The sequence below is a fragment of the Tamandua tetradactyla genome, chromosome 7 (assembly GCF_023851605.1).
Source record: "Tamandua tetradactyla isolate mTamTet1 chromosome 7, mTamTet1.pri, whole genome shotgun sequence".
Taxonomy (NCBI): Eukaryota; Metazoa; Chordata; class Mammalia; order Pilosa; family Myrmecophagidae; genus Tamandua; species Tamandua tetradactyla.
In genome coordinates, this window is record NC_135333.1 from 62,365,369 (window position 1) to 62,392,569 (window position 27,201).

General features: G+C 55.6%; 1 protein-coding gene across 1 annotated transcript in view; it reads left to right on the top strand.

Moving 5' to 3' along the window:
* The window catches only part of CACNA2D4 (calcium voltage-gated channel auxiliary subunit alpha2delta 4), a 112,722-nt gene that overhangs the window by 80,118 nt on the left and 5,403 nt on the right, over window positions 1-27,201 (top strand). Inside the window, exons 27-34 of the mRNA XM_077168201.1 lie at window positions 15,115-15,176; window positions 15,895-15,939; window positions 16,158-16,220; window positions 24,831-24,901; window positions 25,318-25,393; window positions 26,002-26,054; window positions 26,352-26,407; window positions 26,672-26,692. Of these exons, the coding sequence (XP_077024316.1) occupies window positions 15,115-15,176; window positions 15,895-15,939; window positions 16,158-16,220; window positions 24,831-24,901; window positions 25,318-25,393; window positions 26,002-26,054; window positions 26,352-26,407; window positions 26,672-26,692 (447 nt within the window). The remainder of the gene's footprint in view (window positions 1-15,114; window positions 15,177-15,894; window positions 15,940-16,157; window positions 16,221-24,830; window positions 24,902-25,317; window positions 25,394-26,001; window positions 26,055-26,351; window positions 26,408-26,671; window positions 26,693-27,201) is intronic.

A 27,201-nucleotide genomic window follows, 5' to 3' on the forward strand; every position in this document is an offset into this window, starting at 1 on the left:
CAGCTGAGGAGGTGGGTGGAGCTCAGAAATCTCAGCCTCAGGGGAAGCTGGTTTTCCCTCAGGCACTGGGGTCCCGCAGGGGCTCCCGTTCTCCCCTGCCCCCCTCGGCGCTGCTCCCCCCACCGCCCCGCCCCAAACCGTTCTGGGGTTAGAACCCAACACCCCCCATAGCACCCTCAGCTTTGCTCCCAGCAAGGGCGTGCTGGCTCAGCCACCATGTGGCTCTATCCCTTTTGCTCTCAGCTTTTCGTCGTCTCTCTCTCCTTCCTCCATGGAGTGAGGCTGTCGCCCTGCGCTACCTCTCTGGCTGGACCCAGCTGGAGAGGGCCCCCAGCCGGTCCCCCTGCTGCCTCTAGGACTGAGCCCGTGTCCCTGGGGTAAGGAGGGAGCTCAGCTAGGCCCTGAACACACTGCTTAGATTCTCTGTGCCTCCATTTTCTTCTCACCCAAAGCACTGACCGTGACACTTATTGGGTGGAATTTCTGCGAGGATCAATCTAACTAAGGGAAGAAAATGAATATTTACTCAATACTCATGACTTTAGAAGACAGCTTAGGTGAAAGCTCCCAGCTGGAGGTGAGCACGTGTTAGGAGGAAGGAAAGGCCGGCGGGGACCCTGCAGCTCCCAGCAGGTCCGTGTAACGTGCCCCCAGCTTCTACTGAACCAGGCCTGGGACTGTCTTCTGGTCTCACTGACCGTGGTGGATCCCCCAACCCCCCCCCCCACACACACACCCCACTGTATGGGCAGGGCGTCTGTGCCCCTCAGACCTAGACCTCCAGGACATTCTCCCTTACTCCAGGACCCTCATAATGACAGCTCACAGCACTTGTGCGATATGAAGCAGCTCCACGGCCACCCAAGGCCCAGAGACCAGGACTGACTTGCCCAAGGTCATGGAGAAGGTCACAGATTGGGACACAGGCTTCAGAGCCAGGCTGCTCACACACTCCCTGTGACTGTCCCCCAGCAATGGCCCCTGCAGGGAGATACTCAGGCATGCACAGAGCAGGGGGCACACACAGGCTCCCGGACACGTGCTGGAAGCTCTGTGCATAGCACGTGATGCAAACACACACCCACAGAGAGCTGCACAGCGAGGCATGTGCTAACACACACGCCGACGTGGACAGGCACACACTCATGCATGCACACACTTACATGCACACACTTGCACCCGTGCATACACATGTGAACATGTTCACAGCCTCATTCCCACATCTGCACATGTACACTCATGCACACACATGCATGAATACCCTTCACACGTCTTGCTGGCAGTCCTCCATCCCTCATACTCAGATACCCACGCTCAGAAAGCAATAAGAAGCCTCACAGTTCCCAAATGCCCCCCAGCAGATAGTCATATAGAGAAAAACCCTACAGGGCAACCCCTAACCCAGGACGATTTCTATACTCAGACCCACAGGGCACTGGAGACACCAGCCAGGCTTCTGTTCCTACTTGTTGTGGCTTCCTGCAGGGACACAGACAGTGGAGACACCCTCCCACCCAAGCCCAGGCCCTGCGTCCACCTGAGGCTCCTGCCTTCCCCAGCAGGCCCTTCTCTTTTCCACCAGCCCCACCCACCCATGACCCTCAGCATCACCCATGGGAACGAACTCAGGGTCCAACAGCAAGAAGCCAATCAGTGGAGAAAGGGGCATTTAGTGCAGGCAGTGATGCCCACCCCTTTTGAATGGGATGTCACCTGCACAAAGCTATGGGGGTGGGGGTGGGGGCAAGTTCCCACAAGCAGAATATAGGCCTTGTCTCCTGAGGTGGCAGGATGTGGAGACTGTCTCCATCAGCCTCCTGGGCTTCTGCTGAATACCCGGGTCTGCCTGATGACAAGCATGGGGAGGGACAGCCTGGCCATGGGGAGTACACATCATAGACAGTGGGGCACCAGGAAGTGACACTTGGGGAAATATGGGGCTGGAGCTCCATAGCCCTCTACCCCCCAACATGCCTCCAACAAAGGACCCCCTTCCTGACCCCAGAAGTTTCTAGCCTCATTTGGAAAGGGGGTGACCTACATTGGGAGAGAAGCTGCTGCAGCAGGCGCTGGCCGGCTGCTGAAATAAATTAACACAGTCTGGGAGGGAAGTCCCTACCCAGAGTAGAGAATGGGGGACAGAATCAGAGTAGGGTGAGGGTGGGAAAATCTCCAGTCTCCAAGTCCCACAGCCTGGCCAGCTCTGAGACTCGGGACTGGCTCCCAATCTTTGCCTGCCTGACTTTTGCCTAAGTCTCAGAGCAGACCAGAGGGCTCTGAGAGCCTGGGCTTCCTCGTGGGGCTTTGCTGAGAGAACCAGGGCTGAGCTAACAGCAGTCAAATGGGGAGCCCCCGAGGCCCAGACCCAGTGGCTTTGTGCTCTGGCCCCTTGCTGATCAAAGTGCTGTCCATTGCTAGCAGCATCCGCTCCATCAGGGAGCCTGTTAGAAATGCAGAATCGCTGGCCCCACCCCAGCCTCCTAAACCAAAATCTACATTTTAACCAGGTCCCCAGGTCCTTTGGGAAATTCAGGTTTGAGAAGCTCTAGGCCGAGACCACTTCTTGGGTCACAGCAGACCCGGGCACCTCCCAGCCAGGGGCTAACGACCACACACAAGGTGGGCTGGCCAGTGTCTGGAGGCCAGGCTGCAGCCAGGGAAGGGTATGGGTCAGCCAAGTGGTACCTGGGCAAGTGGGGCCAGGAGATTCACATGAGCACCTTGTTTTAAAAGTCTCTGTATGGGGAGGGGGGGAAAGAAATAGAGTCACAAACACTTATGGAAGTGCTTTTAGACCTCATAACACAATGAGGTCATTTTACAGGTGGGGAAACTGAGGCACAGGATGTTAGATGGCTTACCTAAGGTTAGGCAAGTGGAAGAACCTGGCTTTGAGCTGGGGGAGTGCGGTGACCAAGGCGCTAGCACAGCTGCCTCCAGAGGCTTCTGGGTCTGCTCTGTTCCTGTCCTTACCCGCGGAGGCTATTGGTGCAGGAAGGCAGAGGTGGGAAAAGGGAAGGGCAGCCTTTCGTTCGAATAGCGCTTTATGATTCATACAGCATCTCGGCACCCTCTGTCTCACTGGAGCTGAGAAGATAGGTGCTCTTATCCCCATCTTACCAATGAAAAGTCTGAAACTCTGTATAACTGCTGGGCTGAGACCCAAGCCGGGAGCCCCTGCCAGTCTTCTGTCTCTCCAGTAACGTGGCAGATGTGGCAGTGAAAGTGCTGGAAGGTCCTGGAAGGCCTAGAGTGGAGGGGGGCTTTCTAGAAACTCTGCTGGCTGGGGGGTGGGTGCAAAGGTGAAGGAGGAATGGCAGGAGCTCAAGGAAAGCTGAGGGTGTGGAGGAGGAGGCCGTGAGGAAGAGCTGAAGTTTCACCAGCTCCTGCTTGGAGCTGAGTAGGTTGCAAAAGCACCTGGAGACTTGGAAGGGGGGCAGCTTCCCTCCTGGGGTATCTTGCCTGGGTTCCCGGGGCAGGGGGGTGGGGTGCCACCCAGCATTCATATGCCCACGCCTTCCCTTCCTTCCGCAGACAAGGCTCATTCTCGAAGTGGGGCTGGCTCCCAAATCCAGCTAGAAAACTCCAACAGTCTCACAACAGGCCCGCTGCCCCCATCCTCCCTCTGATGCTTGTCTAACGCAGCTAGGCATCAACACCCAGAGCTCTAACCTTCTCCTGAAATCCTAACCCTCAGGAGCTCGGAGCCTTGTAGCTCCGCAGCTGTGGGCCCCACCTGCCCTGGGCAGATGAAAACCTGGGCTCAGAGGGAAAGTCTAGTGCCCAAGCCACACACTGGTGAGTGCACATCATACCCAAACCCGAGAGTTCCCAGCTTCCAGGGCAGTCAGACTGGCCTGGCCCTGCTCTGCCTCCCCTTGGCTGAGGGAACCCAAGCCTCTGTGCCCCTCAACATCGAAGATTCTCAGAACTTAGGAGCTAAGCCAGCTTCATGGTCATCTGTATGAGCCCCTTGGTTTTGCAGAGAGGTAAAGGTCAAGGGCTCGTGGGAGGCAGAGCCAGGGTTCGGTCCTGTACCTCCCCCTGCATGGCCAGACCCTGGCCCACCCCAGGCAGGACGGCTGCAGGGGACCCTGGGCTGTAGGCACCAGGGCTGGGAATTCTGCATGCTGGACCTGCAGGGAGGCTGGCCGTCCACCTGCTGCAAGGCTGGCCACTTGGGCCCTTCTAGGAAAATTCTAGATCTCTTCCCTGCCCATCATCCTCTAACACACACTGCCCAGGCAACGAGGTCATGGGGTTTGTTTTCGTTTTTTTGTTTTTTAATTTCTCTAAATTGGGTCTTGGAACAGCGTAGTCTCTCCCAGTTCATTTAAAAGCACATGTCCCATTCTCAGCTGGAGCTCCCTGCACCCTCATTTCCTGGTTAAATATTCCCAACCCCAAACAGGTCCTCCAGGAAGCAGCGGAGAAAAGTCCCCCTGAGTCCCTCCGATCTGTTAGGAATGCGCTGAGTGTGCTGCGTGCTGAGGCTGTGTTGCTGGATGCCCTCCACTCAGGGTGGGCTCAGGGTGATGGGCCCCGGTGGATGGAGGAAGGGGGCTGGTCTGGGGCGGAAGAAGGGTGACCAGACAAGAGGAAAGGCTGCTCTATTCTGACCCCTTCCCCCTACTCCCCACTACCCCCAGGTTCTCCAGACACCCCCAAACGCGGCATACCCATCCGTCCCCTTGCTGCCCCCTCAGACCCCTGCAGCCTCGGGGAGACCCTGCGGCTCCCGTGCCTGGGAAATGGAATGGGCTTTGCTCACCCTGGTTCCCAGACACAGCCTCCAGCCAACCCCGGAAGAAGCCAGATGGGTTGCTTAAGAATCCTTCCTCCTTCCCCTGCCACCCCATCCCTGGCTTTCCTGGGCTCCCTTCCTTGGCAGCACCAGAGACTGGCTGCCAGCATGGGAGGTGCGGGTGGGAAGACATGGGCTCTTCTTGGCCCACGGAAGCTGCTGTTGGGTTTCCCCGCCAGCTGGCCTCCCCCGCCCCATCTCCACGTGCTCAGCTTTCCCACCCTCCCCCAACCCGTGCAGTTATCTAAGCAGCAGGGTGTCATTCTGAGTCACAGAGGAGGTCTGTCCGACAGGCCCTGACAGCCAGGGCCCAACACCAGCAATACAGACACCCCCTGACCTTGCCGAAGTGTGGACAGTCTTGGGGGGGAAGGCCCAGCAGCCTCTGGAGCCCAGCCCAAGCCCACTGGGGGGTACAGACTCCCTAGCTGGCTGCCCTCTCCCCAGCGTCACCTCTGTCCTGCTCCAGCCCCTGTACCCACGCCCCACTGGGTCAGGAAGCCAGGTGGCCTGACCACACGCACAGCACCCCCAACCTGGGCTGAGCCCACACCCGCATGGAGGCAGCCGACCTGCTTGTAGGTAGGACAGGCCAGGTACTTCACGATGGGGGGAGCGCAGCATCTTGAGCTGGTCCCCAGGGTCTGGCCTTAGGCAGGCGGGGAGCAAGCAGGGCCTTGGGGTGGCCGAGGGGCAGCTCAATGTTGCTTCTCCTGCGTGACTCCTAGCCACACACACCCCAGGCTTCTCCCAGGGCAGCAGGACCCGCGCCCAGCTGGGAAAGGGACCCCCTGAACCCTTGGCCAAGGGCGGTCACTCGAAAGCCAGGAAGCCCACCCCGCAAGAGACCGGAGCCCACGGATGGTCGATTCCCGTGTCTCAGACAGCTTGGGCCCTCCAGCCTGCCACCTGACCCGTCCCCTGTACCGGCCCTGTGACCAACCCCCTGGCTGCCGTCCCACCCCCCTTCCTGCAGCACCCAAGTTCCTGGACTGTCTCTGCTGAGCCGGCACGCAGATGGCTCAGGGCTCTTGGCTGGCCCACCCCCACCTCCCACCCCCCATGTTGCAGGGGCTGGTTTCTATGCCACCCGGGGCTGTCAGCTGGCACCAGCACTGCCCTCTGCCCACCCCCCTCTCCAGCTGCTACCCCCATCCCCAGCAGAATCCTCCGCCTGTGTCCCCAACACTGTGGGGTCAGTCTCCCGTGTTCTCCACCTTTAGGATCTGGTTTGGAGCAGTTTCCCCAGCCCCAGCAATTGCCCCAGGCAGGAGGCACCAGCAGCTACCCAGGAGCTATCCGCGCCGAGCAGAGGCCAGCAAAGATGGTCCCCAGTCCCACGCCCCAGCCACCCTGCCTCCTGCCAGCCCTCCGCTCCTTTCCCTGACTGCTCGGCACTCACCTCTCTTCACCTTGTGAGCTCCTTAAATCAAATAGCTTGAAACCTTCCAGTGAAACCCTCCTGGGATTCCCAGAGAAATCCAGACACGGCCACCGAGCCGAGCACGGTGGGTACCAACGCCGGGGTCCCCCAGTTTGCAGGAGCCAGGACCTGGCACGCAGCACTCGGCACAGAGAGATGCAACGCCAGCCGGCGGCTGCCAGGGGACAGGACTGCGGGTCAATAACAAACTGAGAAAGAAAGAGGGAGGGACAGAGGGAGAGAAATGGAAGAAGGGGGAGAACGGCAGAGGGAGGAGAGAGAGTGCGTGTGCGCGAGCGAAGAGACAGAGCAGTGGAGTGACAGCTGGGGGTACATCTGTGATGACAGCGACAGTAGCACACACAGGCGAGATGTGCGCGTACAAGCGCACACAGTCACACACAGACACACACAAACACACAGGCATACATACAAACACATAGGCATATCCATTCACACGCACACACAGGCACACACAAACACACAGGTCACACATGCACATAGTCAACAACACAAGCATGCACACAGGCACAAACAGGCGCACGCGCGCAGGCACAGCACACACACACACACACACAGGGGCACACACACAAACACCAGGGGTGCTCCCTGGCCAGGGGGGACAGTGCTTATCCTTGAATGCTCACATTTCAGTGGGGAGAAAAGAGCACCTGCGGGTTAGTGGCTTCCCATTTCACAGAGAGGAAAAGGCTCTTCCGTGAATCCCCTCCCCTGCTCCTCTGGGCTCTCCCTTGCCCCTGCTGGTGCCTGCTTCTGTCCCTCTCTGCTGTCTCCCCTTCTCTTTTGAGAAAAAGGGGTAGGACCCAGATGGCAGAGCCTGACTTTGTCCCCATCGAGGTCACCCTGGGAAGCTGGGTCTGTCTGCCGTTTCAGAGATGTGCGGGGCAGCATCCTATCTGAAGGGGGGCTCTTTTTCAAAGAGGTCGCTTGGAAGGTTGGGCAGGGCTGTGGCCCTCGCTGACAGCCCCCCAGGAAGGGCCCCCAGCCACACAAAGCCATTGACGCATGGTCATCAGAACTCCCTGAGCCTCAGAGCCCGGCCACCCCCTGGTGGAGAAGGCGTGCCCAGGGAAAGTGTTATTCAGGAACTCAGAGGTCTCTCTTCTAACCAAACTGGAGAAAGCAAGTTGGAAAAACTGATCATCCAAGAGCTGGAAAGTGTCTGATCTAAAATCAGAGCAAGCCGGGAGGCCCGTCTCCCAGCTAGAGCACAGACCCCCTTTGGGGCCCTCCCTTTCATCCCCTACCACCCGCCCGATGACCAGAGGGCCATGGTGATGTGTGTGGGCGATGCGCCGTGGGTGTCCTGGCGTCCCTTGTACGTTCACGGGCTCTCCTTGGAGGTAATTGGCCGTCAGGGGGATGGAGGGGGTGAGAAAGCCTCTGGTACCCACTGGGTGGCATGGACAGCTGGGAGGCTGGGGTTTCTGCCCCGGGGGAGGAGCAAGTACCTTTCTCCTCTTGGGAATTCCTGCCTCCCGCCATGTCGTTTGGGTAGGTCCATCCCTTGCACAGAGGGGTCTCCATCCTGCCCTTCAAGCAAACTAGGCTCCGCCTATGCCCAAACCCACTTCCCACTTCCCCGCCTCCATGAGAACACATGTCCCTCCTGGCATCCTCAGTGCTCTCTTCCCCCGTAAAGAGACTTCCCCACCTTAAGAACTCAACTAGAATGCCCACCCACCCTCCAAACCCCCTTATGAGGTTTTCCAGATGATTCCAAAGGACTTGTCCTTCCCTTCTCTGACTTCGTATATGGTGTTTTCTCTGGGCCAGTCCTTGGCTCTTATCACACTTGCATGAAATGTTGCCAGGACTTTCTGTGGGGTGGGGACCCCCTCTCCTGCCCTGAGAGCTGCCCCAGGAGAGGGACGCCTGCCCCACCAGCTCTTATGTCCTCCACGCTCAGGCGCCTTCTTGTCAGTTGAGTGAGGAGGGGAAAAGATGACCAAGATGAGGCATTGGGAGACCCAGAGTCCAGAAGCTTCTCTCATTACAGGATGTTAGGTGCTCAGTATACTTGGGTCCCTGCTGGATCCCCGGCTTGTATCATAAAGACATGCCCTTCCTGACCCCCAAGGGCTCACTCTAGCTAAAATGACAGTCTCTGGGCTACCCAGGAGGAGAGGGAGGAAAGAGGAGAGAGAGAGAGCTAGGAGGTAAAGATGGGGTATCTGACACCAGGGGGCGGGGGACGTGGCCCCAGCAGGGATCATTTCCGTGTATGCACCAGCTGCCTTGTTTTGTCATTTCCGTGTATGCACCAGCTGCCTTGTTTTGTCGTCTGGGATGACAAAGCAGCACGGAGGTGACAGCCAGGACACTGAGCAGAGAGGTGCATCTTGATAAGCCGTCTGCCACCCGTGGTCTGATTGAGGCTCTTTGTTAGGTTGTCTGCGGGCTGAGATCTTCAAGGAAAGCTGCTTGGGAGGAAGGCACTGGAGCGCCTCATAGAGAGATGGGGAGACGGAAGAGGGGGCAGGCCAGGGCTGGGGCAGGAGTAAAACGCCTAGATTTGGCTGTCTGTATCAGTCATTTGGGCCCCTTGGGTATTTTTTGTGTGGTGGGGGAGTGGTTGTGCATGCACCAGGAATTGAACCTGGGTGTCCGCATGGCAGGTGAGCATTCTACTTGAACCACCTGCGCACCTCCCAGTGGGTATTAAGTCCAAGTCTAAACCAGTATCCACCAACGTGCAGGCGTGGGGACAGGTGTCCGCCTAACTCAGAGAGAAGCCACCGGGAGGCCACGTGCCTCACGTCCCCAGCCCCTTTGCCTGGGTTTCTCCTCACCAAGAGTTAGGAGCCTGTCTGCAAATGCAATGCACTGCCTCCCGCACTCAGCAGATTTGCAGGAGGTGACCAGAGGGAGGGCCGGCGGGCGGCCTGGGGTTCCTCCCAGGCGGAGGCTCCCGTGAAGCCCACCGCCCGAGCAGAGCCGGCTGCCCTCAGAGAAAAGGCTGGGCTTTCTCAGTGTCTGGGGAGGAAAAGCAAGATTCAGGCGGAGAGGCAGGAAGTCACCCAGAAGGGTGTGAAATCATTAAAGCCAAGAAGCACACACCTTTAGGCCTGGCGGAACGCACAGCTGATTCATTTGTGAAAGTATTTCCATGCAACTCCCTACCTTCCCACCCAATACCAATTTCATTTTTTCAGTATCTTACTGTCCTTAACGTGAGGAAGTTCTTTTTGGTGTATTACCTCAATTTCCCCATTGCTTAGTGGATTCCCTCCTACAAAGTCCTGCCAAATCTCCACGATCTCAAGTTGAGTATCCCTAAGTGGGTGGGGCTGAATATAGGAGAACAGAGATCGGGATGGCTCTGAAGCTTAGAAGAAACAGTGACACCTTTCAGAATTTTGCTTCCCACTCAAGTGGCTGACTCACCTGAGTTCACAAGTATTTGTTTACTTAGTGCAAGAAATATTTATTCAGCCCTACTATGCAGCAGGTACAGCTCCTGGTACAGGAATCACACAGACCCCCTTGCCTGCTGTTAGGTCCCATTCTAATGGGGCAAGACAGAGGATAAACGAGTAATCAAATACATGAACAGGACCGGGTCACTTAGTGATAAATGCAGTAGAGAAACTACAAACAGAGACAGGATAGAGACTGACTGGTAGAGACAGACTGCTTCACCTGTGGAGGTTAGGGACAGGTGTGCTAGGAGATGCTGTTTGGACTGAGATTTGATGGCGAAAAGGAGCCAGCCCTGTAAAGTTCTAGGGGAAGAGCATTCCAAGAAGAGGGAACAGCTGGTGCAAATGCCCTGAGGTGAGATCGAGCTTAGCATGTTTGAGGGAGAAAGTTGAAGTCGGAAAGACCAGCAGGGCCAGCTTGTGTGGAGTCTGTTACAGAGGAGCTAGAGTTTGTTCAGAGTGCAGCAGGATGTTATTGGAGGGTTTTAAGCAGAAAAATCACTCTGGTGGCTACGCGGGGAATGGATCACAGAGAGGCAGGGTGGGAAGCAGGAAACCACTTAGGAGTCTACTGCATTAATACAAGCGACAGATGACGGCAACTGGGACAGGAATGGCAGCAGGGGAGGTGCAGGGACACAGGCAGATCCATTATGTGTTGGAACTAGGGTCTGCTGAGCTTGGATGGGATGGGGGAAAATGATAGCAATTACCTACATAATCAAATTGAAATGGGGAAGACTCAAGGAGCATCAAGTTTTGGAATGTTTTCATTTCCTGACTGCTAAAATAAATTCTACACTGTGAGTTGGCTTAACAACAGAAATTTATTGGCTCACGGTTTCAGAGACTTGCTTCCTCCCGGGGTTAGTATCTTCTGGCTGCTGGCTGTCTTGGGGGTTTCTTGGCTTTTCCATCACATGGTGATGCACACAGCGGCATTTTCTCCTTTCTCTTCTGGGTTCTCTTGACTTGCAGCTTCTGGCTGCTCCCTGTGGCTTCTCTCTCCTGGCTTTCTCTATGAGGCCTCCAAGTAATGGGATGAAGGCCCACCCTGATTGGGCTGGGTCACACCTTAACTGAAGGAGCCTCATCAAAAGGTCCTGCTGACAATGGGGCCACACCCACGGGAATGGGTTAAGATTAAGGACATTTTTTTCCTGAGGTACAAATAACTCCAAACCACTACAAAGAGGAAAAGCCAGAGGTCGATTTTGAAAATGTTAGGTTCAGAATGCCTAACAGCAGTCCAGGTGGAGCTGGGTCACGCCATGCAGGCAGTGGGAATGGCCTAAATTCTGCTAAGGATAGACAGAGGCAAAGCGCGTACAGCTTGCCCTGAAGGGGCTGATGGAGGTGAGATGGAATCTAGGGGGGAGAGTCTGCTATGTAATTGGGGAAGAATAAATCCCCCCATCCTCTCAAGACTCACCGTATTAGAATCATAGGATTTCTGAGCCCGCTGAGGACAAAGGCAGAGTCCGGTTCTACCTTGACCCGTGAGCCAAGTGGGCCCCGCGCCCGCACCTCACAGGCTGCCCGTGTGTGCCTCGTCTTCTTCATGAACCACGCGTGGCTCTACCTGGCCTCTTCCCGCCCACTCCTTTCAGCCACCTGGACCTCGAAGCAACAGAAAATCACCCAAGGAACCCCGATGTCCCCATATCATGATACCTGCTCTGCATTCACCCCAAGAAGGCTGGCCTAGGACCACCCGGAAAATTGCCATTGGACTCCCAGGCTCCTTACCTGTGAAGTCGGACTAGCCTGGCACGGTGCTGCCCTCCAGTGGGTCTCCGTTTGCCAGGCTGCCGAGACAGATGCGCACTCGGTCAGTGGACTTCGCCGGAGGCCATGCCCGTGCTTTCTGCCCAAAGTCTGCGGCGTCCTGGCACTGATTTGCTTCATCCTTGGGGTTCCGTGGCTTCAGTGTCCACCTCCCATCATGTGGAGCGCACTCTCCTTGAGTCTGTTCCACACGTTTCCGGCATCCTCCTCCGTGGTCTTCTCTGACCGGCGGTATCTGAATTTCTTCTGTTTATCAAGACCTCCGCTAAGAGGAGCAAGGCCTACCCTGATTCAATTGGGTGACGCTTTCAAAATAACATCTTCAAAAGGTCATCTTCACAAATGAGCTCACACCCTCCGGAACATGGATTAAAAATTAAGAACCGGTCTTTTGAGGGGGTATATAATTCAGTCTACCACAGGTGGCCTCCAGTCTGAGGTAGCTATTTAAATTAATTCAAATTAAAAGTAATTTTTACAATTCACAGTCACAGTAGTCACATTTCAAGTGCTCGACAGGCGCATGGGCCTGGCGACGACTGTGCTAGTGAAGATTGTCCGTTTCCATCTTTGTGGAAAGGTCTGTGGACAGGCGAAGCTTTAGAACAGTACTCCCCAAAAATGCGACCCCTGGGCTGCAGCAGCACCGGAGAACATTTCGGAAATGCAGATTATCAGGTTTCCCCCCAGACCTACTGAATGAGAAACTCTGGGCCTAAGCTTTTTTACAAATCCTCCAGGGGCTGCTGATGCATGCGGCCCGTGGGAGCCACGGCTGTGAACTGGCATAACGCTCTCACACTTTTCATCTCAGGAACAATTGTGACGGACAATCAATGTCCTGAACCCCATGGACATTGGGGGGGGGGGGACAGATCCAAGAGTTTCTCATGGGCTATCATATGATCCTCTCATATTTTTCCTTCTAGCTATTTGTTCTAGTTTGCTAGCTGCCAGAATGCAACACACCAGAGATGGATTGGCTTTTAATAAAAGGGAATTTATTTTGTTGGTTCTTCAGAGGAAAGGCAGCTAACTTTCCACTGAGGTTCTTTCTTATGTGGAAGGCACAAGATGGTCTCTGCTGGTCTTCTCTCCAGGCCCCTGGGTTCCAACAACTTTCCCCAGGGTGACTTCTTTCTGCATCTCCAAAGGCCTGGGCTGAGTTGCAAGTGCTGAGATGAGGAACGCCGAGCTGCTTGGCTGTGCTATATTGCGTTCTCTCATTTAAGCACAAGCCAATTAAGTCAAACGTCACTCTTTGCAGCAGACACGCCTCTTAGCCGACTGCAGATGTAATTAGCAACAGATGAGATTCACCTACCATTGGTTTGTGTCCGCAGCAACAGAACTAGGTATGCTCACCTGGCCAAGTTGACAACTGAATCTAACTAACACAGGGGTGTTTCTCGTGAAATTCTATGTTCTGTGTTTAGGGAACACAGACCCAGGATCCAAACTGCTGACCCGAGGTCGACAGCATGCCAGCCATGTGACGTGAGCACACAGCTCACCTCCGCGGTCTCGGAAGCCTCACCTCTGAAATAAACCGCAGCACCTCCCTCTCGGAGTTACTGTGAGGACGAATGAAATAACGCCCATGACGCTGTCGGAATTGCATATGCCGCGAAGAGACGCTGTTGACGTTATAGAAGGTTTTCCCATAATCATTAATTGCCAGCTTTTTATTATTTACAATTTTTGCTTTGTTTTATTTTGTTTTTGGCTAAACAGAGCCAAAGGAGATGCTCCTGGCCTATCCTTGAAGGCCCAGCTGCATCTCAACTCCAGCTTACTGAGGGCACCTTGGGCAGGATGCAGCCAAACGGAGCCACCATGCAGCCGCCGTTGCCAGCCAGAGGAATAAATGACAGCCCAGCTGTCACCCCAGCTCCGGACGTGGGCTCAGGAGGTGCATGCCGATGGCCTTTGCCCAGCTATTTGACTGGGCTGCAAGTTAAGGGGGCTTTGCTGGAGGACCCACCAGCTTTCCTTTATCAGAAGCTTTACACGAGGGTCAATTACGTCCTTGGGCAAGGAAGGTGCACTCAGAGGGGAAGGCAACGCCCACCGCATTCTGGCTGGCAGAGCTGTCTCTGGCCAGGTGTCCACCCATCTGTGCTTGCTCAGAATCCCTAGACCCTTGAGAGCTTACCGTCCTCACCGCCACTCTCCTTCCTGAACAATATTCCAGCCTGTGGCATCTTCCTGGAGCAGAGGTGCAAGACAGGCTCATCGTCCAAGCAGGAGGAGCCAGCTGTCCTTGTCCGCCTTGAGATGTCCCCTTGTCTTCTTTGGGAGACACGTAAAGGGCAGGTGGTCCCTTCCAGGTTCTCAGGGACAATTCTAACTGCCATTGAGGAGGAACTGACTAAAACGCCCCCTCCTCCGTGAAGCCCTCCCTTAGCCTCTTGCATACCTCTCGGTTCACGCAGTCCCTGCCAGGCCCTCCCTCACCAAGGACAGAGTCGCTTGTTATTCATCTTCATATCCCCTCCACCTGGCACTAACAGCGAGTATTTGAGAGCAACCACTTCAACACCCTTGCTTCCATTTTGCAGACTTGGAGACAAAGGCCAGTGTGGGAGCGTGGTTTGCCCTTGCCCCGTGGCTCCTTCCCGAGCACAGGGCCTGTGTTCCAGGTGCTGAGCATAGAGAGGCTGAGAGTTTGGGCCTTAAGACACAACAGCCCTGGGTTAGAGTCCTGCATCTGCTCTTTCCTAGCAAGGCGACTCGGGGCCCCATTCACCTCTGTTCTCCACATCCCCAGCTGCGAAGCCCTAATTACATCACGGCTGTGCCACGGGGGCTGGAGACGCGTGTGAGGGCGCCTGCCACCTCGTACGCACCTAACACATTTTCGTTATTATTATACCACACGGTAGGAAATTGGCCTAGTTTGGGGTTTTTTGTTCTTTTCAATGTAACTAGCCTTTTCTTTGTATCCTTTGTCCCCAAGTTTTCCTGGAGTTCTTTGTCCCAGATTTCTCCCAGTGTGTGAGCAGGCGCTGGGGTTCCGCAGGCCTATCTGGGCCTGGAAGGGACGTGGGTGGCCCCCACGTGGGCTCGGGACCTCTCCCGTTCCCTGGACCTCGCGTGCAAACCTGCCAGGTCCTGGCATTCGGCAAGGAGCTTCTACAATTCCTAAGCAGGGCTGGAAATGAAAGCTGTCGTTAGACCTGAATTCCAGTTTTCGAGAGGCCCTGCCTCCCAGTCTTAGTTCCTGGCTTTTTGTCACATCACCTTGAACAATATCTCCTTCTCTCTGGGCTGTTTTCGTGTCTGCGGGGGGGAAAAGGGGGTGATCCGCTCAGCTCATCTGCTTTGGGTTCCCAGAGATGTGAGGATAAATACCATAGAATCTGAGCCTCGATTTTTTCTTGGGGCATTTTCTGGCCTTGTTCTTGGTTGGGCTGGGGGACGACAGAAACCACCAGCCTCTCTCTGGGCGCCCCCTCTCTCCCCAGGAAGCCGGAGTTTGCGCTCGGCTGTCTGACTCGGCTCTCCGGGACCCGCGCGCCCCTCGGTTCCTGCGGCGGCGCTGCGCCTCTCTGTAACTTGAATCTATTTTTTCTCTTCTTCTCTCCCCTCCCACCCCACCCCATCCCCGAACACACACACGCCCCGCCCTCCCCGCTCCCCCGGTTTCCCTGCAGCGGTGGGTCTCCAGATGAAGCTGGAATTCCTCCAAGGCAGATTCTGGGCTGCGACACAGCAGGTGGGTGCGAGGGAGCCGGGGCCAGGCTGGGGGGGGTGGGTAATGGGGGGGCTAGAGCCACCCCGCAGGAGGGGGGCCCTTCCGGCCCACTTTGTGCTCCCCCCAGGGGGCCCCGGTAGCAGCCCGCACTGGGTGCTCTCTGGATCCCGTCCCCCGTCTGCACGTTCCTGCCTCCCAGATCCAACCCAGCGGAAAGGGCGGGACACGGCGGCCCCTCTGGGCCTCGCCTGCATTTCCCGCCATCTGTGCGGCCTCGGGGAAAGGCGCCCACACGGCCTGCCCACCCACGGCCTGCCCACCCCCCAGGAGGTGGACTTCAGCCCAGCCTTCCCAGAGCCGAGCCAGGGCTGAGGTCCAGGCTGCTGGGCACTCTGCCTTCCCTGGGGGCCTCCGGATGTCCCTTCCCGCCCCCAGGCCCCAGCCCTCCTGGGCTGCCTCTCCCTCCTCCCCACACTCCTGCAGCCGTGCCCTCTTCTAGTCCTCCCACCCCTCAGCCCCTGTCCTCTTTAGCTGTGTCCTCACCTTTGGCGTGTTACACACATGACGCATGTACCATACACACACGCACACACAAGCGCACACATACCCCATATACACACCACGCATACACTGTCCACACACATTGACCACGAATATACGTGCCATACATTCACGCAGGCTTGCATACACCCACCGCACAAAGGCACACACCGTTTACACTTTCTCCTCTTCGTTCCAGTGCAATGATGTGGACAGGCCGTGCCCAGCGGGCTGCCAGGACAGCGTAAGTGTGCCCCAGAGTCGGGGGCTGGGGACGGGAACCGTGGCCCCCCAACCCATGTCCTCTCAGTGGGCCAGGTCCCCTCCCTCGCAGGCGCCCCCCTTCCCCACACCGCTGGGCTCAGAGAGGGCACCTTTCCATCCGATGCCAGGCCCGTCCGTGTCAGGACAGGAGGGGAAAGGGGGGGCCTGGCTGTGACCCCCTGCTGGGTTTCTTCCCAGGCCCTGGACTGCTTCATCATAGACACCAACGGGTTCATTCTGGTCTCAGAGAGGCCCCAAGAGGTACGTTATGGGAAATGTGAAATTAGGGAGAAAGGGGCAGGGGGAGGAGTCAAGGCCCCCAACAGCCCCTTCAGTCCAGGGAAAGCTGCAGCCCCAGGAGGTAAACCTGATTAGAGCCAATTAGAGCAGAAGGGCCAAAGAGAACAAACCCAAGTCACCCAGCAAGATTACAAAATTCAGGGTGCTTTTCAACTCAGACGGTCAGAGAAAATATCACCTTTCATTCTATCTAAAATGATCTCTGTTTGGGAGGCTTGAGGTCCAAAATCAAGGTGTTGGCAGGCGGCCTCCTCTGAAGTCGGCGGCATCCTGGGGGAGCCCCGCCGGCACCCCGCGGCTCAGGTCTGCCCCGGTTGCTGCGGCTCTCCCGTCTGGCTCCTCCCGCCGCGTCCAAACTCCCTCTGCTTGTAAGGACTCCGGTCACACTGGATGAAAGTCACGCCCTGATTCAGTTTAGCGTCATCTGAACTAATAGCCTCTCCAAAGGTCGTCTTCACAGCTGAGCTCACAGCCGCAGAACTGGGGACTCGGGACTTGAACCTGTCTCAGTTGGGGACACGATGCAACACATCACAGGGGCTCACCTGCCTTCCCCGTGGTTGGTAGGGAAAGGTGCACCCACACGGAAGAGGAGGGCTCGGTAAAACCACCTCTCAGGGCCCCCCGCCCCCCTGCCTGGCCACGCTGCACCCCATGATTCCTGTGCTGTGGCTGTGCTTTCTGGGGGCCTCTTCCCGGACTTCAGCGCTCCCCTCTGCTACCTGACCCTGCTGGTGAGGCCCCCTCTCCTCTGCCCTCCGTCTCCTGTCTGCCATCCTGGGCCCTGGAGGGCTAAGCCTCCCCCACTTCACTTCTCTTCCTGTCTGGACCTCCCTTGTGTAAAGTTCTCTTCTAGCCCCCCCAGCCTGCCCCTCGATATGCTAGAGGGGAAATGAAGGGAGCCAGTCCTTTCACACCCAATGGTGGGTTTAGTGTCCTGATCACCTACCAGGCGTGTGGCTGCCTCCCCAGACCTGCCTGGGCTCGGAAGGCCTCAGAGGACACCCAGGCATCATTTTATGTTCGCTGGGCCCCAAAGTGAATCATTTATTTAGCCAGGAATCAAACTAAAAAAGAAGCCTGCTCAAAGCTGAACTAAACCTGAGTGCACCCACCTGAATTAATTTTTAAGCCAAGTCAGAAGCATGGAAGGCCTCTAGCCTGAACCTCAATGGGAGAACGTAGCGTTTGGGTCAATGAGAGCCCGGCCACAAATTAGACATGTGATTGAGCAAGCACCTTCTGTCACCTGTGCCTCAGTTTCCTCCTCTCCAGAATAAGGAGTAGCGGCAGAGCTGGGGGACCAGAGGCTGTGTTGACTGGGCTGTGCCTGGCAAGGCAGTGCCCTGGCCTGATGGGGTCGGGTTAGGGGCAAAACAGGACATCGGGAGATGGCAGGAACCAGAGCCGGGGTGCAGGGAGGAGACCCGGGAAGGAGGGTAACTGAGGCAGAAGGAGCTCCAACGGGTCACGGAATCCAGTTCCTCGAGGATGGTTTTTCAATGACCCACTTGTGTGTGGCATGTTTCAGCAACAAGAGTGGTGATCAGAAAGGTGGCCTCATTCATTCTCCTCTTGGTAGGAGGGGCGCGTGGGGGCTGGTGGGCCCAGGTCTTTTCCAGGAACCTGTTGATCACTGGTTAAGGTCACCCCAACACCCCTGCTTTTCTTCTTTGCCCCTTTCATGCCCCCTCTGACCGCCTCGCACTCTGTCCCAGGACCAAGCACCAGTCCGTTTCGGCATCCCTTGATTGTTCTGGGTCAGAACAGGTGATAACAGAATTTGAAACCTGTGGTGGGCAGGAGGCTTGGGGACCATCCGGTGCTCTCTATCATTCACGCTCTGGTAACTGAAACCATCTCCAAGACTGCAGGGGTGTTGGCTTTCCAGGGGCAGAGGGTGAGCCCTGGAGGCCGAGGAGTTTGAGAGAGAGCAGGAGGCCAGGGGTGGCAAGACAGAGGGAGAGGACAGCCAAGTCCGAGAGACTGCTTTAGAGCAGGGGTTGGCAAACTTCTCCTGCAAAGGGCCAGACAGTACTTATTTTAGGCTTTTGTGGGCCATGGGGTCTCCATCACATCAGCTCAACTCTGCCATTGTAGTGTGAAAACTGCCATAGATAATACATCATGAATGAGCATGGCTCTGCTCCAAGAAAACTTTATTGATAGACAGTGAAACCTGAATTTCACAGGTCCCCAAAATGTTATTCTTCTTTTGATTTCTTTTTCAACCACTGGAAAATGTAAAGCCATTCTTAGCTCAAGGACAGACAAAAACAGGCGGCAGCCAGCTTGGGCCCCCGGGCCGTAGTTTGTAGAACCCGTCTCTAGGCTAGCGAGGAGTAGGATCCAGGAGGGAATCCCACCCTGGTGTGGGACCCACGTCTAGAGTAGCTGCCAAGTGCAGGTACATCTCAATGAAGGGACCCTCCCCCCCACCCCAAGGAGCCCTTTGCATAACCCATGGGCTACTGTGGACCTAGTCTACTCAGACCACATTTGCTGTGCTTTGGGGTCTCTCCCAAGGCTAAGGTCAAGGTATGAGGTAGGGCCACAGTCACTGCAGGCTGGGCTGGAGAAAGGCCTATTCATGTGGCTGTGGGCAAGACTCCACACCAGGGGTAGCTCCCGCCATGGAGACTTGCTTCAACAGGGTGAGCAAGCCCAGAAGAGCCAGAGAAGGGGGTGGCAGATTGAATCGTGGACCTCAACAAACACATGTTTTTAATCCTGGCCTGTGTCCCTGTGGGTATGAACCCATTTGTAAGTAAGACCTGCTGGAAAGGTTGTTTTTAGTAAAAATGTGACCAGCAGATGCAGGTGGGTCTTAATCTATATTACTGGAGGCCCTTATCCAGAGAGGAAACTGGAAGCCAGAAGTCAGAGGAAGCCACAGGAAGAAACTAGAAGTCAGCAGAAGTTGGAAGAGTAGGCAAAAGAAGAGGACATCACCATGCAGTGGGAGGCAGAGATACAATTATGGTCAAGGAACCCCAAGGATTGCCACGACCAATTTCATAAGGCTACAGACTCCAGCTGAAAGGATGCTGTGTTAGTTAGGGCTCTCTAGAGAAACAGAATCAACAGGAAATACTAGTAAATATAAAATTTATAAAAGTGTCTCACGTGACCGCAGGAACGCAGAGTCCAAAATCCGCAGGGCAGGCTGTGAAACTAATGATGCTGATGATTCTGATGGAGGGTCTGGACAAACTTCACAGGAGAGGCTCGCTGGCCAAAGCAGGAAGAGAGCCCGTCTCTTCTGAATCCTCCTTAAAAGGCTTCCAGTGATTAGATTAAGCATCACTCATTGCAGAAGCCACACCCCTTGGCTGATTACAAATGGAATCAGCTGTGGATGCAGCCGACGTGATCATGATTTAATTCTGTGAAATGTTCTCATTGCAAAAGACAGGCCAGCACCTGCCCAACCAGACACAGGTACCACCACCTGGCCAAGTTGACACATGAACCTGAGCATGGCAGATGCTTTGCCAATATCTTGATGTTGGACTTCTTTGAACAAGCCTCAAAACAGTGAGTTGCTAAATTCCTGTTGTTTAAGCCAAAACCAAATTGGGTCTTTCTGGACAGCAGCTCTGGCAAACTGAGACAGAGAGCAAGTCAGAAGTCACAGTCCTTTGTAACCTAATCTCAGAAATGCATCCCCACAACTTTTACCATGGTCCATTCTAGAAGCAAGTTACTGGGTGCAAGGGGAGGGGATTGCACAGGGCACGGAGAGCAGGAGGCCAGGATCTCTGGGAACCATTTCAGAATCAGTCGACTACAACTCCTACCCACCTATGCAAACCTCTTCCCCAAACACTCATTGGCCTTCAAGGGTCACGAGGCCTCTCCCCAGCTCATGCGTTCCTCTCCCACCCACCCCCTTATCCCTTAGTCTCTTAGTGTGGTCCCCTGACTATCTGGGAACTTGTTAGAAATGCATATTTTCGGGCCTCACCCCAGCCCTAGGGAATGAGAAACTCCAGGGGTAGGACCCACGGTCCAGGTTTTAATAAGCCTTCCAGGTGATTCTGCTGCTGCCTGGGCCTTAGCGCCTGCTGCTGGCAAACCTGGGGCTCTTTGGCCGGCTGTTCCCACTCTCCAAGGGCCCAGGTGTGTGGCCTGCCTGCTCCTCGGGTGCTTCGTGAGTGACATTCAGAAGGTCACTGGATTGCTGAATCCCAGCCTCTGTCCCCTACAGAAGCCCAGCTGGCCTTGTGGGCAGGCTCTTCAGGGAGATACTCCAGGAGTGTCCTTGTGTCACTTTCCCGTGGCTGCCCTATCAAAGTACCACTTGCTGGTGGCCTGAAACAACAGAAAAGTGTTTTCTTACAGTTCTGGGGGCTGGAAATAAGTTGTCAGCAGGGCCAGGCTCCTTCTGAAACCTCTAGGCAAGCATGCTTCCGCTCCTCCAGCCCCTGGTAGTTGCCAGTCATCCCTGGAGTTCCTTGGCTTGTAGCCACATCCCTCCAATCTCAGCAACTCCATCTCCATGCAGCATCTTCCTTCTGTCTGTCTCCCACTCATATTGGATTAAGGACCTACTCTACTCCAGTATGATCTCATCGTAACTAATTCCATCTGCTAGGACCCTTTCCCCAAATAAGCTCACATTCGGAGATGATGGGGGTTAGGACTTCACATCTTTTGGGGAGAGAGAGTTCAACCCCTAAAAACGATGCTGCTGCTGACTCCTCCAGGCCCCTTCCAGGTGCCACTGGGCGGCTGAGGAGCCAGGGGAGGCACTACAGGCCAAAGAAGGAATAAAAGGAAGTTGGTCTCCATTGGGAGCTCCCTCTGCGATCCCCCTTAATCATCACAACCCTTCACAGGATAAGTTGTCCCATTTTCAGAGAAGAAGAAACTGAGGCCGTCCCTAAGTAAGAAGGGGATGTGGCATTCCTGCCATTCTAAGTCAAGCACATCCTGCCCACCTGGTGGGCTGGTGCCCTTGGCTCCGAGGATGTCTGCAGCAGCCTCATACAGGCCCCGACCAGCCAGAATACCCCTGAACTCTGCCTTCTCTGGACCACCTACCCCACCTGCTCCCTGGCCCCAGCTCTGCGTGCCACCTTACAGGACCCCTCCTCACCCTGCCCCTCCCCGTTACAGAGTGGAACTCAGGAACTCATCCCCTGGCCCTTCTGATCTTGTCTCAGAGCTGAGGAGCCCAGTGGATCATTGCTTATGGATCATCCCCCACGAAAGGAGCCCTTTGGCAGCCTGGCCTGGCCTGAGCAAACCCAGACAGCCTGCAGTCCCCAGACCCCTTTGTAATGCTGCGGATACCAAGAGGCCGCACCGGTTGGGGTCTGGGTGCTGAGACAGGTGCCGGCTCCTCCTGGTCGTTCTGTGAGTCCCAGCCAGTGGGGTGCCCAGGGTCGAGCGTCCTTGCCTTGACTCTGCAGTTTCAGCAGATTCACTTACTTTGAGGGACTCGTTCACTCCAACCACATTCAAATGAAATTATCACTTAGGAACTGTGTTCTGCTGCCAGAAATAGAAGCCTCGCTAGGTGGCCCAAAGAAACTACAGGTTTATTCTCTCACATAAAAGAAGCCCGAGTGTAGGCAGTTCAGGCCTGGTACGGCTTCCTGGGGTCACCAGGTGTCAAGATTGACGAGCTCACTTTCCAGGCAGGAAGAAGGGAGCAGGCAACAGGACACAGGTGCTCCCTGGGCAGACGTGTCTCCCTTTAAGCAGAATCCCGGAAGTCCCGCCCCCTGACTTCTGCTCACACTTCATTGGACAATCGTCGCTGCAAGGGAGTCTGGGAAGTGTAGTCTTTTAGCTGCTCACGTTGGCTCCGTAAGGAATCAGGTTTGCCATAGGAAAAGAAAGAAGAGAAAGGATATTGTCTGCCATAGTGACATAGCTTGGAAAATCAAGTGGCTTATTTACAGAAGAGAATCCATTTTTCCGTTTCCAGAATGCTCCTCTTACTCTCACGGACTCCCCACTCAGAATCAAGTGTCTGAATAGCAGAGTTTTTTGTGAACAAGGCTAAAGCTGGGAAGGAATTTGACAGGCCTTTGGAACTTTGGCATTCGCGTCAGGAGCCTCATTCTCACCCCTCTGCGCTTTCCTAGGGAGCAGAATACTTACATCATTCATTCATTCATTCATTCCCTCACCCATTCCCGCACGCCTTCCTTCAGCAAGCACACACTGAGCGATAACCACCAACCCACATTGTTGTACTTGGTTGCAGAGATGGATTTCTGCTTTGTTAGACCTTCCTGTTCAGTGATGGAGAAATGACACCCAAATGGTGACTGGGATAGTAGAAAGCCAGCCCAGCTGAGAGGGATCACTCAGGGTGGAGAAACCAGGGAGAGACTCAGGGAATAAGTCTCAGGGGTTTAGGGCTCACCTTGAAAGTGTGCTGTCTTCCCCCTGGAGGCGCTGACTCAGCCCACCGCCCCCTGCTCCGCCCACTGCCCTCTTTAGTGAAACCTTCCCAGACCTCTCAGTAAGGAGGAATGGGCCGCATTTGTTTACACAGCTATGGGAAGAGCCAGAATCAAATTGTTCTGTGTTATGGCTAATGTGCTCCTCTTGGTTAGTGGTCATTTCATTCATTTTTGCATTGAACTTGCTCAGAGAGTGAGGATCCTGCAAATAAAAGGTGCTGAAAGACAGTGTTTGGTAGTCACGGCATTTCAGGCAAAGAGATAACAGACAAATCTTAATACCACTTGTACCCTAGTTCTCATTTTTCTTCCGTTTGCTTCTGTCATTGACCTGTCAGCTTCGGAGATGACAATTTTTGCCAAACATTTTATAGTGGCTGCATCTTGACACTTTGATTTTGTAAGTGAACTATTTCCAAATCACGCTGTAGGATGTAGGATCCTATTCTTATTAAATTCCAGTTCGGAAAGTGGCCTTTCCTGATTTCATACCAGATTCCAGGGCTGGAAGCTTTTGGAAGCCAGTGACCCTCTATGTGCTGATTATAAGGTACAGCATTATAAACTGTGGGAGTATTAGTGGGTGATATTAGCCCGCTGTGTTATCACTGTCTCATTTTTGGAGACAACTTCTCTGATTGCTGTGTTCAAGACCTTGCATTCCTTGATCCTGTCTTGAATAAATCTCCACTTCCTTAAGAAAGATAACTGGAGTCTATCCAGCTATCCAGGGCACGCTCCCAGATAATAATAACCAGCTTGCCTGGAAGTTAGCCAAACCCATGTGCCTCAGCTCCCATGTCAGGGTTGCACTTTTTCTTATTAGCAGTTATAATACATTTCATTTTTTTCAAGTATTTCATTGTGTATTTTCCATGGAGGAAATTATACAGAAGTGGGGATTCTACTCGTGACCACTGGGTGCCCCCTCCCCGGCCTCCCACCTCACTCTCCCTCCCCTGATCTGCTTTGCTCCTCTGACCCATCTCTTCTCACCATCCTGAAGGATGATTGAAATGCTCCCCTCACCAAAAGTCTGGGAAGGGGGACCTGGGGTCAGGACCGGGGGATAGAAAAGTGCCTCTGTGGGGGAGTCTGATGTGGCCCTTGGCTGGGCCTCCCTCCCTCACACCCAAATTCCATATCGACTGAGCCTGTCCATGCAGCAGGCGCTTTGGGGGATTCAGAGATCAGAAAGAGACGGTCCCTGCCCTTGAGCAATACAACAGAGGAAAAAGACAACTAAATCTATGATGAGAGTGTGAGCAGGACTGCAAGGGCATGCAAGTGACATGCCATGAGAGTGCAGAGGAAGGAGGCTTAATTCTGGCAGGAAAGGATAAGAAGGAAAGTTCCTTGGAGGAAGGCCTGGGGAAGGGTCCTCCAGGTGGGGAGCACAGCTCGGCCAGAGCCCAGAAGCGTCTTCTGGCCACCACTCCCTGGCACACCTGCGACTGGGTAATGAAGGCCCTATTCTGTTCTTTGGGAAATAAAGAAGAGAGGAGGCAAAGTCGAGCCGAGTTTGCGGAAGGTGATTCTGGCAGCGTCCCCTGGGTTGGTGAGGAAGGAAAAGTGGCTGCTGGGAGAGGACAGGGGTGCCATTTAAGTCATTGTCCAGGGGTGACAAATCCTCAGGACACACTGATGAACTGGGTGGGAGCAGTGGCGGGGAGGGGGGAGGGAGGTGACAGGGTGTGGAGGGGAGGAGGGGAGACCAATGGTGCCTCCAAGTTCTCAAACCCATGTGACTGGGTGATAAAGGATCCAGGGCAATGAGAGAGCTCTGAGCTCTGTCCTTGAACCCTTTTTGACCATGATCACAGAAATAAATCCATTTACACCCAACCCAGTACAGACCCCCATAGAGGTGTTCGACACATGTAATAAATCAGCTTCACCAAACCTGCGTTAGCCTTGCTGCATACGCTTCACACAGAAGTGTTCTGCATTCTAGTGCGTGTTTTAAAATCTGACTGCACCCCCTAGATTGATTCCGTAGGCAAAGGTTGGGTTAGGAATCCCTGAGGGTGGGAAGATGGCAGGAGAAGCATGCTGACGATGAGGGGCTCAGTGTGCACGCAGAGAAACGAGCCCCTGGCTCAAGTAGTACATCGAAATCCTCACCCCGCTTCCCTGCTGCCCCTCGCAGGCAGGGAGATTTCTGGGAGAAGTGGAAGGCGCTGTCATGACGCAGCTGCTAAGCACGGGGGTCTTCAGCCAGTAAGTGGACCCGCTCCCCCTACCTTACTCAAAAGCAAAGGAAAGATCCGATGCTAAATCATCCAAACAGATCTCAGGACTCTGAACTCAAAACCCCACAGTGAGAGTCCCAAAGAGTTCCAAAGACCGCCTCTCTGGAGCCAGGGGACCCGCAGGAGGTGGTGGTGAGGAGGGGGGTAGGGCATCGCTGGTAGGGGCCCCTGCCCCCAGCTCAGCCTTTAGCGGGAAAAGCAGCTAAAAGAGCCAACTTTCTGCTATTATTTCCTGTAAACCAGCCACGGGGTTCCCGGGGTGTGCTGTCCCCTGGTCTTCCTCGCCCTAGTCCACCCCGCCTTATCGATCAGGAGCCAGGAGGGCCAACAGCAGCAGGCCTGGGGGTGGTCTTGAACTCGGAGCCTCCTGTTTCTGATTTTCAGAGTGACCATGTATGACTACCAGGCGATGTGCAAGCCCCCCCAGCACCAGCACAGCGCGGCCCAGCCCCTGGTTAGCGTGAGTGCCACCCCCTGCCCTTCCTCCAAGGCAAGACTGCAAGGTCTGTGCTCTGTCCCGGCCCGAGGTCGTGGCCAGCACTGCCCTCCTCACCAGCTCCCCACTCTCACCCCGCCCCCCGCGTTCTGATCCCAGGGGCCCCACTCTTGACTCTGTACAAAAAAAAAAAGAGCCCTCTCCAGCTTCCCGCACCCACCCTGCTCCCACCCCCAGCCTGCAGGTCTTGTCTTTGGGGTGCAGGGCAATTGCTCTGGCAGCTTGTGAAATGGCGGGGACCTCTGGCAGAGAGAGTCAGGCTGGAGCACTGACCCCTGCCCCAGCTCTGTCCCTACCTCAGCCCCTGGTGGCAAAGTCACCAGGAGGGTTTGACCCATGTGACCTGTCTTCTGGATGGGCATGGTCTAACCTCGAGGTGCTTGGTCCGCAATGGGAATTTCCTAGGTAGCTGAGTGCTGCGAGGCTTCCTGTCAGGACAGGGGTGGCCGGTGGAGGCACCAGGAAGGGTTGGTGGCCGGGGGACTGCCAGCACCTCCCTGCTCTCTAGGGCGGCGTGGAAGGCAGGCGCGGGCCGGGCCGGCGTGCTAATGTGCTAACTCCCTCCCTTCCAGCCAATCCCTGCCCTCCTGACGGCTGCCAGGTGGCTGATAAATGAGCTCTTGCTGTGAGTGGGGCTTGGAGGTGGGGCTGGGGGATGAGACCCCAGCTTAGGAGGGAGCGGTGAGCAGGAGGCCGGCCTGAGGTCTCCCCAGGGAAGGGGACAGGGTCCTGGTGGGCCTGGCTGCCTATGTGTGGTCCCTCTTCTCTGCACCCTGCATCCCCGGAGCCCTGCAGGCTGGGGTGGGGCCGAGCAGGGACTCACTGGGAGCTGCGTTGTTGCTCCAGCTCCAGCCTGTCAGGCCCTGTGGGGTTGGGGAGGTGGGTAGGCAGGGAGGTTCCCGGAGGTGGTCTGTGTCTGCAGGGTCCTGCTGGAGGGCAGTGCCTGGGGCTCCTGGCGTGCGGACAGCAGGGCCGAGGGTGAGTGCACGGGACGGGCTGACCCCGCTTCCGGCCTCATTTCCCTGGGCTAGTGTGCGACCCTTCGCCCTGGGGTGGGTGACCCGGGAGTGGGGTTCTCCCCCTGCCTGGCCTTCTCTCATCCCCTTCCTCTTACTCCGGGCTCCCTTCACCATTTCTCTCCATGCGACATCATTCATGTCATGTGACCTCATCACCCCGTGACCTTGTGACCTCCTGTGACATCATGCCCTTCGTGTGCGTGCTCCCCTGTCTGGGTCTCAGCCAAAGCTGTCTTCCATCACTGTAAGTGGCCCTGAGGAAGGTGGGCCTGGCCTCCCGGGGCTGGGGGGAGGGCGCGTGGTTCCACCCAGGAGGGGAGGGTTCTCCGCATCCCCAGGCACCCTGGCTTGGGGGATCCTGAGCCCCCAGTTCAAAGCACTATTCCTTCAGGGGTGTCAAGCCACCCCACTTAACAGTACAGGTACAGCCCCACCCCCAGGAACAGAAAAACTCTCATCTTCTTGGGTGAGAACATTTTAAGGTCCAAGAGTAGCAGGGTGCTGTGGGCCTGCCAGTGGGGGGGGGGGGGAGAGGACCCCCGGGGCACGGTGGTGAGGCAGCGCCCCCGTTGGCCTGGGCTCCTGGGGTACACTCCCTCCCCTGACCTTGTGACTGGGGGCGTAGTTTCCCAAAAGTAGTGCCCTGGTGGCCCAGCCCTGACCTCAAATCAAAGAGAAATCCCAGTTCTCAGCCCCACCCCAGGCAGCAGTGAACCCTGATCCTTAAATGGAAAGGGAAATAACACCACGCCC